This window comes from Engystomops pustulosus, chromosome 1 (assembly GCF_040894005.1).
Source record: "Engystomops pustulosus chromosome 1, aEngPut4.maternal, whole genome shotgun sequence".
NCBI lineage: Eukaryota > Metazoa > Chordata > Amphibia > Anura > Leptodactylidae > Engystomops > Engystomops pustulosus.
The window spans coordinates 159,103,943-159,120,633 of NC_092411.1; the positions used below are offsets into that span (position 1 = coordinate 159,103,943).

General features: G+C 43.0%; 1 protein-coding gene across 2 annotated transcripts in view; it reads right to left on the minus strand.

Annotated features, from left to right (window-relative positions):
* Window positions 1–5,899: 5,899 nt before the first annotated feature.
* MATK (megakaryocyte-associated tyrosine kinase) overlaps window positions 5,900–16,691 on the minus strand; it is a 64,268-nt gene continuing 53,476 nt past the window's right edge. For both annotated transcript variants that reach the window (XM_072113113.1, XM_072113107.1), the window contains one exon: window positions 5,900–7,101. In XM_072113113.1, coding sequence (XP_071969214.1) covers window positions 6,928–7,101 — 174 coding nt within the window. In that variant the 3' untranslated portion in view covers window positions 5,900–6,927. The remainder of the gene's footprint in view (window positions 7,102–16,691) is intronic.

Below are 16,691 nucleotides of genomic sequence, written 5' to 3' on the forward strand. Positions count from 1 at the left end.
GCTTATGCAGGTTCGTTACAATGAGCCACTGGCTCATTGTAATGTATGACCTGCAAAAATGCCATATATTGCAATACTGTAGTATTGCAGTATATGGTAGGAGCGATCTGACCATCTAGGGTTAATGTACCCTAGATGGTCTAAAAAATAGTGAAAAAAAAAAGAAAAAAAAAGTTTAAAAAATAAAAAAAAGTTCAAATCACCCCCCTTTCCCTAGAACGGATATAAAACATAACAAACAGTAAAAATCACAGACATATTAGGTATCACCGCGTCCCAAAATGCCCGATCTATCAAAATATAAAAACGGTTACGGCCGGCGGTGACCTCCGAGGCGGGAAATGGCGCCCAAATGTCCGAAATGCGACTTTTACACCTTTTTACATAACATAAAAAATGAAATAAAAAATTATCAAAATGTCGCACAGACCTCAAAATGGTAGCAATGAAAACGTCGCCTCATTTCGCAAAAAATGACCCCTCACACATCTCCGTGCGTCAAAGTATGAAAAAGTTATTAGCGTCAGAAGATGGCAAAAATTTTTTTTTCTTTTTTGTACACATTCGTTTAATTTTTGAAAATGTATTAAAACACAATAAAACCTATATAAATTTGGTATCACCGCGATCGCACCAAACCAAAGAATAAAGTAGGCATGTTATTTGGAGCGAAGAGTGAAAGTCGTAAAAACTGATCCCACAAGAACGTGACGCACGTGCGGTTTTTTTTCAATTTTTCCACATTTGGAATTTTTTTTCAGCTTCGCAGTACACGGCATGTTAAAATAAATAACATCACGAGAAATTAAAATTTGTTACGCACAAAATAAGCCCTCACACAGGTCTGTACACGTAAAAATGAAAAAGTTATGGATTTTTTAAGTTGGAGAGCGAGAAGTCAGCCGAAAAACCCTGCGTCCTTAAGGGGTTAACTGTTAATGCATTTGTGTGTTATGTGTGTGTCGTTAACACATGTATTTGTTAACTCTTTAAAAAAGGCATGCATTAAGCGCAAACAAAATGCAACGTGTGACCGCAGGCCGAGCGGTGTAGCGACAAAGCCCATTTCACCAAACTACAGCAGCCAGGTCCTTCAGACCAGGTTTTGGCTTCCTAGAACATGCAGGACAGAAACCTAAAGGAAACATATACACCATTTAATACTTTTCCCCTGGTCCTGTCACAATATTATTAAAAGTTTCCAGAGGTCATCAGAGGTCAGCCAGCCCCTGACATAACCCAAATCAAACAAAACTGGTGCCAAATCAATTGTGCTGTCAGACACCAGGGGTAGAGGACCCACTGGACCACTGCAGACAATGACGTAAGCCGACACCTGGGACCGGAGTCTAAGTGGCACTCGGTTTTCACTAGAGCCCGCCGCAAGTCGTAAGGCAAACTCGTGGTCAGGGACAGACAGGAGGTCGAGACAGGCAGCACAGGATCAGAGTTGGGGATGGAATCGGGCTTACAACGGGAATTCGGAATACAAGCAAAAGCCATAAGACAAGCTTTCTCTAGGGCTGTGAGGCTCAAAGATCCGGCAGGGGACAGAGGAAGGGGTTGGCTATTTAGCAGGATTGACAGCCCGCCAACGGCAATTAGTGGCACGCTGGCCCTTTAAATTTTACAGAGCTGTCGCGCGTGCCCTAGGAGGTGGGGACGTGCTCGCCGAGCTGTGGGAGACTCCGCTGAAACCCGGAAAGGTGAGTGGTGCAGAGGGGCACACAGAGGCACACGGGTGCACCTGCAACCTGAGACATGGGTCGCAGGGTAACCTGTGCTATATTTGTGCTGGTTTATGCTGCTCAAATTTTAGTTTTTACTGCTTTTGTTTTGAAGATTAATTAAATTGTAAAGCAATTATAAAGCATGTAAAAAACTTATAGACCTGGAGTGATGTCACAAAGGTTTAGAGGAGCAAGAAATGGATGACAACTGCTCTCAAGAGCCCCAAGTTGACACAGACATGGACACAGAAGAAACAGCAACCTTGGAAAACTGGAGAGGCATTGCAGTACCACCAAAAAAACGGAAATTGAGCTACCTCTACCCTTGTCCTGAATGGCAACTTTTAGATGTAAAGGGGAAAAAGTAAAGCTAGGGCTATTAAAAAATGGAAACAATCAAAAGCCAATCAAACTTGGCAAAGGACGATACTGTGTCATGATCACCAGTGCCTTTGATGCCTTCTGTCAAAGTCTGTGCTGTGCTTTCTATGACAGTCTTTCTACTCAAAATGTGTTAAAAAGTTCAGAAGAGAATAAAGTATTCCAGCTTGTGAAATCCATTGCTTCAAAGGGTGTCACACAACATACATATTCATAGTATCATAGTATCATAGTATATAAGGCTGGAAGGAGACGCAAGTCCATCAAGTCCAACCTTCAAGAATTAAATCAATGTTTTATCCCCATAACCCGTGATATTTTTTCTCTCCAGAAAGTCATCCAGGCCTCTGAGGGCAGAGATTCTGAGTTCAATATTCTGCCCTGTTCAGCTGAAGACTGGTGTTCACCGGGTTGATGCACAGTGCCATGTGTCCACAGTAATTCAAAAAACTATGATAGAAAATCAAGTGTTCACTTCACAAGGCAATGTTCCTCCCAGTATTGCAAACTTTACACACCAACCACAAGGCAAATTCCTTTTGTCTCCATTGACTTGTCAGTTCTCTCAGCGTCTGGCATAAATCACCTTCAGTCTGCTGTTAAACAAGGGCTAAACCTTGCAGCATCTACATGCCTAAGACCAATCCCACTGCCTGTTCAATGTCCAACAGCATGTAAAACAGATGCATCGGGAAAGGTGGTCTGTACAGGAACTGTTTCTCACAGTTACAGCTTAAGAGAACTTGTCTGGTTGGAGCCGACCTTGGAACAAAATCCAAAACTGTTTTCTCTGAGTGAATTTCCCTCTACCCTGCTACTTCAAGGAGAGAAATTCACATTGAAAGCAGTAATCACATTTCAGGAGGGCCCGACACCAGACACACTTGGGCATTACATGACATTCTGTAAAAAGACCCAAAGCACCTTGGAGATGTATGATGACCTGCGAAAGGATGTAACCATTGTATCTGAAAACACCAGGGTATGTCCCCATTTTGTGCTCTACACAAAGGAGTAATGACAAGATTTCATGAAAAAAAGTAATTTTAGTGAGTTATTGTATTAAACTTGAGAGGTTCGAACAGTTCACTGTATTTACTTTTTCTCACTGGAAACCAACCTTCAATGTTCTGAAGCCAAGTTCAACATTCTGTTTCGTATTTTTTGTAGGCAGCAAATAAAATTTTCTCTAGAAGAATGCATAGTTCATTTTAAATAGTGTTATCATAGCAAAGAGTTCCATTGTATTTTGTCTCACAATACTTGACAGTAAACTATATATGCCATGTTTTGCTGAGACAAAATACCAATATTCAGTATAAATGCTGGTGGAGGAAATCATGAGTTTACAGAGCAAATCCTCACCATTGTCCTACTCAAGGAGATTACATTTACTGCTGACCTCTGCTGACACAACTTTTGATTCGGTTAATGTGGAGGGGCTTGCTGAACTTTTGACCTTTAAATTTTCATTAATATCTTCAAAACAAAAGCAACACAAACAAAAATTTGAGCAGCACAAACCAGTACAAATGTAGCATAATTGATTGGCACCAGTTTTGTATGCTTTAGGTAATGTGGGGGGGGGGGGGGCTGGTTGAGCTTTGATGACCTTTGGAAACTTTTATGAATATTTTAAAAACGATAGCGGCACAAATGAAAATTTCTGCTGCACAAACCAGCACAAATGTAGCACAAACGTTTGACACCAATTTAGTTTAATTTGAACAAGGTGGGGGTGCCAACTTCACTCAGGTTCTGTGGAGATCTACCATTACCAAAAAGTAAAAAAAACCACTACATATACTCACATGTCCTCTTCATTTTGATCCTGATTCTTGTCTTCTCTAATCTTAACATGCCAGGATCACCTAGAAAAAAGACTTATAATTAGCAGGCTAGGCCGTGGGGATGAGTTGTGCGGCTCTCCGAGCTGCGTGACATCATGTTGGAGAGGGAGGGATCTATCATGCAAGAGGCATGAATTCACGCCTCTTGCGTGACGCCACATCCCTCTCCCATGCTGGAGGCGGCGTGCATAATTAGCAGCCTGGAGCGCTATACAGGCGGTCCCCTACTTAAGAACACTCGACTTACATACGACCCATAGTTACAAACGGACCTCTGGATATTGGTAATTTATTGTACTTTAGTCCTAGGCTACAATAAACAGCTGAAACAGTTATCAAATGTGTCTGTAATGAAGCTTTAGTGTTAATATTGATTCTTATGACAACCCAACATTTTTAAAATCCAATTTTCACAGAGACCAAAAAAGTTCTTGGTGGGATTACAATGATAAAATATACAGTTCCGACTTACATACAAACTCAACTTAAGAACAAACCTACAGACCCTATCTTGTATATAACCCGGGGACTGCCTGTATATATATATTTATAGGCTGGGAAATGGATGCAATCATTTCCTGCTTTATCTGAAGGAGGAAAGTGGATGGATTCATCTATGTTGCCACTTGGATTCTCCCAATGTAAAGGAATGCTGATTGTTAATGGTTTTTGAATGAGATCCAAAATATAGCATCAGAAGATATAACATCAGAACGAAGGTAATCGGTAAGGTTGATGCCACACATCCTGTTTTGGGACTGTTTTAAAGCATGTGTTTTCAGTCCGTTTTAAAAACACATGCATTTTAAAAAAGCATATGTTTTTTACCGTTTACCCTGCGTTTGGCTGCTTTGAACCTGTTCATCTATTACGGATTGAAAAAATGGGATGGGCTGTGTGACTGGATCAGAGCCTGTAAAAACCAGGGGGGATAATGAAGCCTTGTTCACATGGTCATCCTGGGACTGATTTCCTGGATGAAGAGTGGGGAAAAGAACTGAGCATTTGTAATTCTTGCCCATGGACTCAATTGTAGAAATCAGAATTTTCTGGGTCACCAGAATTTCACCATAAAAGCTACATTGCATACCATGGACTGTTGGAAAATATTTGCATTTATGCATTAGGCATCGTTCACATCTGCATAAGTTGCTAGACTTACATTACTCAATGCAGATGTTTGCAAAAATAAGAAACATTTAAGACCAAAAATGCACATTCAAAATGTATCCATGTAGCAAACAAAAGACATACCTTAATCAACATGACAGATGTCAAAATTCCCAATCCCCTTGGCTTGTTCATCATAAAGGGTTTTTGTAATTTTCTCCTCTATCCAGGTTAGCTGGAGTGATAGATTAGGCCCACCAGCTAATCTCCTTTGTTTGGCCAACTTGCTTTAATAAAATTTAATAATGCTGTAATATCCCCCTCCAGATACAATTTTTGGAGGCCAATTTTTGGAGCTGACCAAACAAAACATTTTGGACCTACAACAAACAAAACAAATAATTTCAGTAGAATGATAAACAGAAATTACGAAGAGTAAATATAAAATAAAAAAATACCTCTTCCACTAAATTTCTGTATCCTTATCCGAAAATGATGCTTCTTTTGGTGGGGAGCATCATCATCCTCATCATCAGAGCAAGCAGAAACTTCATATTCATAGGAAGCATGGGGGGGATGTTGGCAGATTCAACTTAACTGAAAACTGACACTTAAACCCTCCTCCCTAGAGCACGGCCCCCAAACTCTTTCACCCATGGCTCTTGATTCGGTGTCCACAACATAGTCATAAGAGAAAAGAAGTCAAGGTAATACAATGTCTACATATTGCTAGTACTAGGTTAACAAGGCATTTGGTTATATAGGTGCAACATATATGACAGTCCCTTGATACAAAATTAATAGAGGACTTATTGGATTGATGCAATTCTCAATTAATTTTATTATGGCTCCAGTATTCATCAATGGTACGTTTCAGCCACATAACAAAATATGTCATTTGTCAAATGTGAAAATATTTACAAGAAAAATAAGAATAAATATGGGATAAACACATGACATAACCTATAACTGGCAGATATTGAAGCAAATGTCACAAATATATCTTCAAGCATTTATTGACATATGGCAACACTTAAACCAATGTACTGTTGGCTGGTGTATATTATGTGTGACTTTACACTTAACGATGTGTGATATCCTGGAAGTTATCTAGAATGGAAAGTGCTTAGCTAGAAATAAAGTATTCTATGTGAAAAGCATATGGCATATACAGGTTTATGGTACAAGCACATACTATGATATGCAGTTTCAAAAAATATACATGGCATGTAGATATTTTTAGCATTATTATATCTATAGCATATTCACAGAGTAAATCTTCAAGATCCAACATGCAGCATGGACGGTATCCCTTTAAAATGGCGAAATTGATTGTTAGGAATCAAAGTCAAGGGTAGATTCCATGGGCCATATTTTACATAAGGTAATTTGCAATTATTTGATGACTTTGTAAAATGTATCAATATTTTGCAGTGTTAGCATATAAACATTTACATTTTTCTTAGAAATGAATCACATAAATTAGTCAAGTGGTTGTCTGATTATTACCAAATGACCAGAGCTAGATATAATTCTAAACATACTTCCTAACACACAAAAATGTATACAGATGCCACCACCAGTGAGCCGAATTGTATGGTGCTGTGAGTGCTATTGAGATGTTTACAAATAAGGCCTTTATTGGTGCAACATGCTTTCCAAGAAGGACAGTGGCAACACATTATAGGTCTAAAAACTGGGTACTTGTTATATAAGACTGTAATATGCAAGATTTGGTGTTTGGTTTTCTGATTTAAACACTAAAATATTTAACTAAAGAATATTACCAAAACCTAACTTCAGAAAAATTGCAAATTACCTAACAGCATTTCTAATGAACATGGGATCATAAGGTTTTAATCCCCTAACATTATTTTTTCTAATTTCTCTCTCAGTTTCTTGAATGAAGGGCGTTTGCTTGGATCCTCTTCCCAGCAACTCTTCATTAGTGTGAACACAACAGGTTGACAGCTTTCTGGAGCATCCATGCGATAACCATCCTGCACCCTCTCAAGTACCTCTCTTATTGTCTGCAAAAAAAACAAAAACAGATGTAAAATGGCAGCACCCCAAAATTTCTTTATTAGCCTATTTTAAATATTTATGTCAAAATAATAAGAATTTTTGTCTCAAATTTTAAATATTAACAAACGTGAGAAACTTTTTTAAGAGATGGAAGTATCAGAACATGGTAAGGGTTTGAATGTAGATTTATAAAGAAAAGGCAGTCAAATTCAATCTTGCCACAGTTCCCATGATACCTTATCTTCTCTCATTCAGTAATTTAGCAGTAAATCCAGTGAGATTCCTATAAGTAAATCCACTGAACACTCCACAGAGGATGTATATAGTGACTACCCTGGCAGCTTTCATCACATGGAGGAGCATGGAACATGTAATAAGTGGTAGAAATCAGAAGTAAAACAGTCACATGAAGTACATAGTCCATGCTGTGTGAGACCTAAGGTTTAAAGAGGACCTGTCACCCAATTTATCGGCACTAGGAGCTGCTTACTAAAGTAAGCAGCTCCTAGTGCTCGATCAAACGCCCCAGTGTTAGAGTGATAGCATTACCGGAAACCTCCGGTAACGCTATCAAACACTGCGGCGGGGTAGGATGTAATTGTTGGACAGCTCGCAAAGCTGTCCGACGTATTCATGAGGGGACGGGGTTGGGGCAAGACTAGGGGCGAGACTGCCGGCCTATGGAGCTAGCGGGGCGGTCCGGGGAAGAGGCAGCACCTCGGACCGCCCCCTCATGAATACATCGGACAGCTTGCAAAGCTGTACCCCGCCGCAGTGTTTGATAGCGTTACCGGAGGTTTCTGGTAACGCTATCACTATAACACTGCTGCGTTTGATCAAGCACTAGGAGCTGCTTACTTTGGTAAGCAGCTCCTAGTGCCGAAAATTTAGGTGACAGGTCCTCTTTAATAGCTTCTGTATAATGTTCCCAAAGTACTGATTATAAGGTGGGGAAGGGGGTTCAGCATGAGAAAGTTCTTTGAACAAGGATGAAGTGACTAACAGGGGAGATCTTATACCACACTATTCTGTGTAGGAGGCATTTTTTATCCATAGCACTGAACATATTTAGCTCTGATATACACACAGAAAGCACTGTCACATGACCTCCCCCTCCTTCCTCCTCTGTCAGCAGGCACCAGAGGTGTCTTCCCCACTTTCACATTGTATATTGTTTATAAATGTACGGTTCATAAGAGAAACCAGAATAGGCAGGAGACCCAGCTAGCATAAAGCCAGGCTAAAATGACAATGATACCAAAGAAACTGCTAGTTATAGGTAACAGATATATAGGCAAAGTTCTTCTAAATTCCAACAGCTATTGATTTGTGAAAAAAAATGTTGGACTTGCGCTTTAAATTTACGGTAATTTGGGGATGTATGTTGTCATTAACTGTTATTGATTGTAAATTATATGGGAAAAATAAAATTACTTTTTGCTAAGTTAAGTTTAAAAACTTAGGAGACAAATATGGATGATATTGCTGTTTAACACTTTAACACTCTGGAATTTTGGAAAGTGGAGAGGAATCATACGGGCTATGGACCTCGAGTGTAATTAATACAAATAGCTACTTAACGCCATGGGATTGTGAGAGAGGTCTCTGTCCAAATATATAATTGAAGAAGAGCAGTGGTCTCAGAATGTCTAGCAGATCTTTAGCAACTTTCACCATGTGGCTTTGGTGGTAGTCTGGTTGGAAGTTAGATAGAATCTGATATATTAGTGAATTCAATGGAGTACATTTTGGAGGATTTGGTGAATTTGAATTTGACAGAGGAAAGAAGAGAATTTAAAGACTAAATGTTAATAAATGGGTTCTAAAGTGAAAGTAAAGAGATGGGGAAATAACTGGACCAAGTTGATTAAGAGATGGTTTTTAAGGATGGTTATGATGGTCACATGTTTAAAAGGAGAAGGGGTTGGCCACTTTGCCTCACATTGTAGTGTAGGTATAAGCATTGGGGCAGAATATTAAGTAATTTACCATTATACAGTACCTATATTAAAAGTTCTGCACTACTTTCTTGAAATGTAAAGGCCCCACGTCTCTTACCTTATAGTATTCATGAATACAAACTTAAAGGATGTCTACCATTGTTCTAAAAAAGACTGTATAAAGATATTTAAATGAGCCAGAGGCACTCAGGGCTACATCACCCGAGCACCTCTCAGCTCTGCCTTTTGCTAATATACGCACGCCCCCTCCGTGTTCATGACACCCGGCTCTGTCTGCAATGATGTCATGATTTACAGGCGGGGCCAGGTGCCATGAACATGTAAGGGGTGTGCATATTAGCAGAAGTCAGAGCCGAGAGGCGCTCAGGTGAGATTATCCCCTGACAGTGGGACGAGCAAGTAAGCTTGGGGCATGTACCATCAGTAAATCTGATGGTTGATGTCCTTTAAGGTCCAGGAAGGGAGATTGGTCATGGATAGTTTGGATCACTTGAATCTTCATCTCCTGCCATTTTATGGACAGGAATGACAGATGTTGAGGTAAACGAGAAGTAACCTTCGCTTTATATTTCAAGAAAGCATTGCATAACTTTTAATAGATTATATTGGTATATTGGTAATTATCTAATATCCTACCCCCCAAACTTACAAACACATTACAAAAATCACGAGGTAAAGTGGCCAACCAGTTTAAAAAAAGAATATATGGAATGGAATTGGTGATGTAGGGTGGAAGATTTGCCATTTGTAAAGGTGTGATCATAGCAAGAGATTAAGCAGTTTGTGGTTGTGACGTGGTTGCAGGGAACATGGATTAATATATTTTTGTATTTTTCTATGCATGGACATGGATTGAAATATAAGAAGTTATAGGAGATACCAGGGGGGCCATGGTAGGGAGCTTATGGTAATAATTGCTTGCCGTTGTAGGACAGAGAAGGTAAAAGGTAGTTAAAAGCAGATTTTACTGGCCAAGGGCGGATTAAGACAGCCATTGGCCCTGGGCTGTACAAATATTATAGTCCTTACAAGTCTGGAGTCACTTTCTATATATGGTACTAGAATCTAGAATCATCCCTGCTGCCTGCTTCCAATCTGTGGTTTCAGGACCTTTGGAGGACCTTCAAAAGTCCTGAAATGGCTCTCGTCTACATGCACTGTAAAACCCTGTATTTCTGTCCATTATGCCATTTTCTAGATATTACCAGTTTAATTTGTATGCTAATAAGGCAGTTGTTGCAGCTATAAATAATAAACGTATTTCTAATATCACTGTGCCTACAATCTTGGAGCATATTATAAAGCATGAGAGGGTGTAGACTTGCTTTAATTACTTAAAGACTGCTACCAAAGTCATTTGGATCCTTCTTCTGACGCAGTGCCTTTTTATGATGCTGCATCAGAAGAATATTGCAGGACATTGCATCCTGCTGCTGGGGCTGGGCTGTGTTAGCACTAACACTCGGGATTGGAAAAGTTCAGCTTCTGGGTGTTTAATCCCTAAAACACCCGTTCCGTCATGATCCCCGCCATGCGTTGTGCGGCGAGGATTCGGGTCTGCCGCAATTCACTAAGATCGTGTGTCCAATTTCCTGCATCTGTCGCTTCCCCCGCTGAGGTCCGCCGGAGTGCACCTTCTTCTTCCCGGTGCATGTGAGTGCTGATCTTGTGACACAATTTGCTTTTTTAAATACCGCGGTTTGTCCAAATCAGTCGGGTTGTCCCCGATTTGTGTGGCATGCAAGCCGGCGCCGATACAATACAATCCCATCCGGGGCAATTCAGGGCAAAATGGAAAAAAAATGTGAAACCCGACGAAAATGCGCCGTTCTGACCCTTAGTAAATGTGCCCCAAAATATTATTTTTATGGTACGGTGAGAAGCTCAATAAAGTGCTAAACACTCAAAACAAAAATGTATTATTTTCTTGTCCACCTTGAAATAGTTAATTAAATCTCTTGAATAACCTATAGACCCCCAAAGTATCTGTACAGTGTTTCTCTTCTTGCATAAAAATAATCCCCCATATGTTCACATTACCAAAAAAAATGCGCTCTGTACAATGTGCTCTGTTCATTGTGTGCAATGTTGCTACTTTCATTCAATTCCCGTCCATGTGCCCATATAGCAGTTTACCACCAAATATGGGGTACTGGCATACTCGAGAGAAATTGGTTATCAAACTTTGCAGGTCATTTGTTCATTTAATCCATTGTGCATGTGTAATTTTTGGCCTAATTGAACGTAATCTCCAAAACAATAAAAATTTCTAGGTCACAAATCCATTTTGTTTTAACCCTGTGAAACAGGCTTTGTAAAACATAATGGGGCAGATTTATCAAGCTGTCTGAAAGTCAGAATATTTCTAGTTGCCCACGGCAACCAATCACAGCTCCCCTTTAAAATATTCATGAGCACTGGTAAAATGAAAGCTGAACTGTGATTGGTTTCCATGGGCAACTAGAAATATTCTGACTTTCAGACAGCTTGATAAATCTGCCCCAATGTGGCAACAGGTGAAAGATTCTCGGCACCATCCACCTGCATCAAGGCGCTTTCAGTCGTACCGGATGAAGATACATTCGAAGAAGCAGAACAGTTGTTTTAAACAATGCAAATAGTGGTGCTACTCTGGAAATATTCATTCCCCATAAACATCGAATAGACGAAAATATGCGGCACTCGCCAATCTTTGCGAAAGTCCTTTTATTAGTAGAGGTGAAATACAGGGAAAGCGCGGGGCCTGACAACTTCGCACTTACAAGCGCATTCTAAAGCCGTTGACATCGTCCGTCTGCGTCGCGCACAATATATGCATGATGGGTGGCGGATGCCGTCAAGGACACAGTGCAAACAATGTATCGTGCCAGGCAGCGTACACTTTGAGCATTAAAACCATAAACAGAGTATGCAAAAGTTAAAAACAGAAAGCAGAATACATATGATGGACATTTACATGCATAAATTCTCTAGCGTTATTCCAATTTTGTACAGTTTTTTAGTTGAAACAACTACATATTGCTAGTATCCTTTTCTTGTAGGTTACCAGCAATATGTAGTTGTTTCAAATAAAAAAAGAATATGGTCACTTTTAGAGATGAGAGAGCACTAAAATGCTCGGGTGCTCGTTATTCGAGACAAACTTTTCCCAATGCACGAGTGCTTGTCTCGAATAACGAACCCCATTGAAGTCAATGGGAGACTCGAGCATTTTTCAAGGGGACCAAGGGTCTGCACAGGGAAGCTTGGCCAAACACCTGGAAACCTCAGAAAATGATGGAAACACCACAGAAGTAGACAGGAAACAGCAGGGGCAGCATGCATGGATGCCTCTGAGGCTGCTTAATCGCACCATTATGCCAAAATTATGGGCAACAGCATGGCGATGACAGAGTGAACGAATGAGGCTAGATAGCATCTAAAACATCCAATAATTGACCCTGACACTATAGAACATGGCATGCAGAGGTAGCGGCAGCAGCAGCAGGCTAGAGAGTGGCATGGCGACAAACCTCTAATGGACTCAGGCTTCAAACCAATTAAAAAAATTCCTTTTGGCAAGGATAACGTGTAGCACTGTATGTATCAGTATTTTGCCTGGTTAAGGCGGCAGAGAGGAACCAAAGGAGGTGAGCAAGAAGCGTTGAAATGATTTCCTACGGTATATTTAGTCGATAACACAGCATGGTGGCAACATAGTGACCAAGTTCCATAACGTATCTGGTGAAACACCCGAAAAATGAGCCTGACAGCCTGACAGCCAGGGGACGACATGTGAAGGCAGCCATGGAGACAACTTCCATGAATAAGAGCGACAGTATGGGGCATCCATATTGCGCTGCTATGATTGCAACTTCAGGTCTCCAGCATGGCGGCGACTGATGTGCCGAGTTCCATTATGTATCTGATGAAACACCTGAAAATTCTGCCTGACACAGCTCGTTTGATAAGGGGATGATGTGCTGTATATCCTCTCGTGCTCCAGCGTCTGGGGTATAGACAGTTGAAAGTTGCGCATGGAGACATTGGTGGACACTGTGGAGGATCGTGGAGGCGAAATGGACAGGAAACAGCAGGGGCAGTATGCATGGATGCCTCTGAGACTGCCTAATCTTGGGATGGAGCTGGCGGTCCGCTGCCAGGCGAGCTTTCTCCTGTCCAAGACCCTGTCTCTCGGCTCCTTCCCACCCAAAATGGGCCTGGGGGCCAGAAGCGTTTACTTTGAAAAAAGTATAATTTCAAAGCAGGCGGGGGCTACAAACAGCACTTCTAAGAACCTTTTGTATGAGATCAAGTGTAGTACTGTTCTTATAAGTAATTGGCTTAGTTATGGTGGGTGAGGGGAATGTAAACAGGTGCGCAAGAAGCGCTGAAATAATATCTGTAAATCATAAAAGTTTGCCAGTATATTTTGTGGATAACACAGCAGGGTGGCGACAAAGTTAACAAGTTTGATGTGGAAGCCATGAAAACAACCCAAAATTCTGCCTGACACAGCTCGTTTGCTAAGGGGATGTATGCAGGCAGCTATATGGACAACTTTGGGAGGCAGCTATGGAGATGATGTGTGGAGGTAGCAATGGAGACAACGTGTGGAGGCAGCTATAAAGACGACGTGTGGAGGCTTCTATGGAGACAATTAATTTTGGATAGTGCCTGTATGTGGCAGTCCAAAAAAGTTTTCAAACCAGAGGAGCAGGTAGGTGGTTTTCCAGAAAAATTAAATAGATTGAGTGCCTGTATGTGGCAGTCCAAAAAAGTTTTTAAACCAGAGGACTGGGTGGGTGGCCCTCCAGAAAAATTAAATACATAGAGTACCTGTATGAGGCACTCCCAAAAATTGTTTAAAACAGAGGACCGGGTAGGTGGCCTTCCAGAAAAATCAAATACATAGAGTACTATAGCTAGAGCCAGTTGGCCCTGGCAAAAAATAGCCAGTTTCCTCTACTTTAGTTTACAAAGAGCAGGAGAAGGAGGAAAATGAGGAGGAGGAGTGCATACATTATTCAGGTTGAGCTTCTTTCACCTGGTGGAGAATGGAAATCCTGAGAAATCCAGGCATTATTCATCTTGATAAGCGTCAGCCTGTCAGCGCTGTCAGTCGACAGGCGTGTACGCTTATTGGTGATGATGCCACCAGCTGCACTGAAAACCCGCTCAGACAACACGCTAGCGGCAGGGCAGGCAAGAACCTCCAAGGCGTACAGCGCCAGTTCGTGCCACATGTCCAGCTTTGAAACCCATTAGTTGTAGGGAGCTGTGTGATCATTTAGGATGATGGTATGGTCAGCTACATACTCCCTCACCATCTTTCTGTAAAGATCAGCCCTACTCTGCCGAGACTGGGGAAAGGTGACAGTGTCTTGCTGGGGTGACATAAAACTGGCAAAGGCCATGTAAAGCGTACCCCTGCCAGTGCTGGACAAGCTGCCTGCTCGCCTACCATCTCCCTCGCTACTTGTCCCGCAGAAGTACGCCCTCTGCCGCTAGCGCTGTCAGAAGGGAAATACTGTTTCAGCTTGTGCACCAGGGCCTGCTGGTATTCATGCATTCTCACACTCCTTTCCTTCCAGGGATGAGAGTGTAAAGATTTTGCTTGTAAAGTGGGTCCAGGAGAGTGAATAACCAATAATCGGTGCTGGAATAAATTCTTTGAACGCGAGGGTCACGGGATAGGCAGCCTAGCATGAAATCTGCCATATGCGCCAGAGTCCCAACTCGCAAGAATTCACTCCCCTCACTGGCCTGACTGTCCATTTCCTCCTCCTCTAACTCATCTTCTTCTGCCCATACACGCTGAACAGTGAAGGACTGAGCAATGCTCCCCTCTTTTGTCTCGCCAACATTGTCCTCCTCTTCCTCCTCATCCTCCTCCACCTCCTCTGATATGCGCTGAGAAACAGACCTGAGGGTGAATTGGCTATGAACAAGGGAATCTTCTTCCCCCGTCTCTTGTGACGAGCGCAAAGCTTCTGACTTCATGCTGACCAGAGAGTTTTTCAACAGGCCAAGCAGCGGGATGGTGAGGCTGATGATGGCGGCATTGCCACTGACCATCTGTGTTGACTCCTCAAAGTTACTCAGCACCTGACAGATATCAGACATCCACGTCCACTCCTCATTGTAGACTTGAGGAAGCTGACTGACCTGACTACCAGTTCTGGTGGAATTTGACATCTGGCAGTCTACAATCGCTCTGCGCTGCTGGTAAACTCTGGATAACATGGTTAATGTAGAATTCCACCTCGTGGGCACGTCGCACAACAGTCGGTGAGCGGGCAGTTGGAGGCGGCGCTGCGCTGCCCTGAGAGTGGCAGCATCTGTGTTGGACTTCCTGAAATGCGCACAGATGCAGCGCACCTTCGTGAGCAAATCAGACAGATTGGGGTATGTCTTGAGGAACCCGCTGAACTATGAGATTTAACACATGGGCCAGGCATTGCACATGTGTCAGTCTGCCGAGTTGCAGAGCCGCCACCAGGTTACGGCCGTTGTCACACACAACCATGCCTGGCTTCAGGTTCAGCGGTGCCAGCCACAGATCAGTCTGCGCCGTGATGCCCTGTAATAGCTCTTGGGCGGTGTACCTTTTATCGCCTAGGCTCAGCAGTTTGAGCACAGCCTGCTGTCGCTTAGCGACGGCACTGCTGCTGTGCCTAGAGCTACCGACTGATGGCGCCAAGCCCACGGATGGTAATTCGGAGGAGGAGGTGGAGGAGGGGTGGGAGGAGGAGGAGGCATAGTAGGCCTGAGAGACCTGGACCGAGGTAGGCCCCGCAATCCTTGGCGTCGGCAGTATATGAGCAGCCCTAGGGTCAGACTCGGTCCCAGCCTCCACCAAGTTAACCCAATGTGCCGTCGATATATAGTGGCCCTGCCCGTCAGCACTCGTCCATGTGTCCGTGGTCAGGTGTCAGAAACGGCGTTGGTCAGGGCACAGATGATGTTGTCTGACTCGTGCTGGTGCAGGGCTGGGACGGCACATCGGGAAAAGTAGTGGCGGCTGGGGACCGAATACCAAGGGGCGGCCGCCGCCATGAGGTTGCGAAAGGCCTCGGTCTCTACCAGCCTATAGGGCAGCATCTCCAGGCCAAGTAATTTGGAGATGTGGACATTGAGGGCTTGGGGGCGTGTGGGTGGGTTGCACTGTACTTCCTCTTGCGCTCCAGCGTCTGGGGTATGGAGAGCTGAACGCTGCGCATGGAGACATTGGTGGATGCTGTGGAGGATCGTGGAGGCGAAGGTGTGGTTTTCGCACGGGAGGTGTTTGGGCCGGGGTCCTGGGCAGGGGGCTGACTAGCAGAAGCATCAGATGACACAGGGGAAGGAGCAGTGGTGTGCCCGGCCGGAGGTGAACGGCTTTGGTTCCATTCAGTGGGGTGTTTAGCATTCATATGCCTGCGCATACTGGTGGTGGTTAAGCTGGTAGTGGTGGAACCCCTGCTGATCCTGGTGTGGCACAGGTTGCACACCACAGTCCATCGGTCATCCGGTGTTTCTTTAAAGAACCTCCAGACTTCTGAAAATCTAGCCCTCGCCAGGGGAGCTTCACTACATGAAACATTTGGCGCTGATGCACCAGCTCTGGCCCTGCCTCTCCGTCTGGCCCCACCACTGCCTCTTCCAACCTGTTC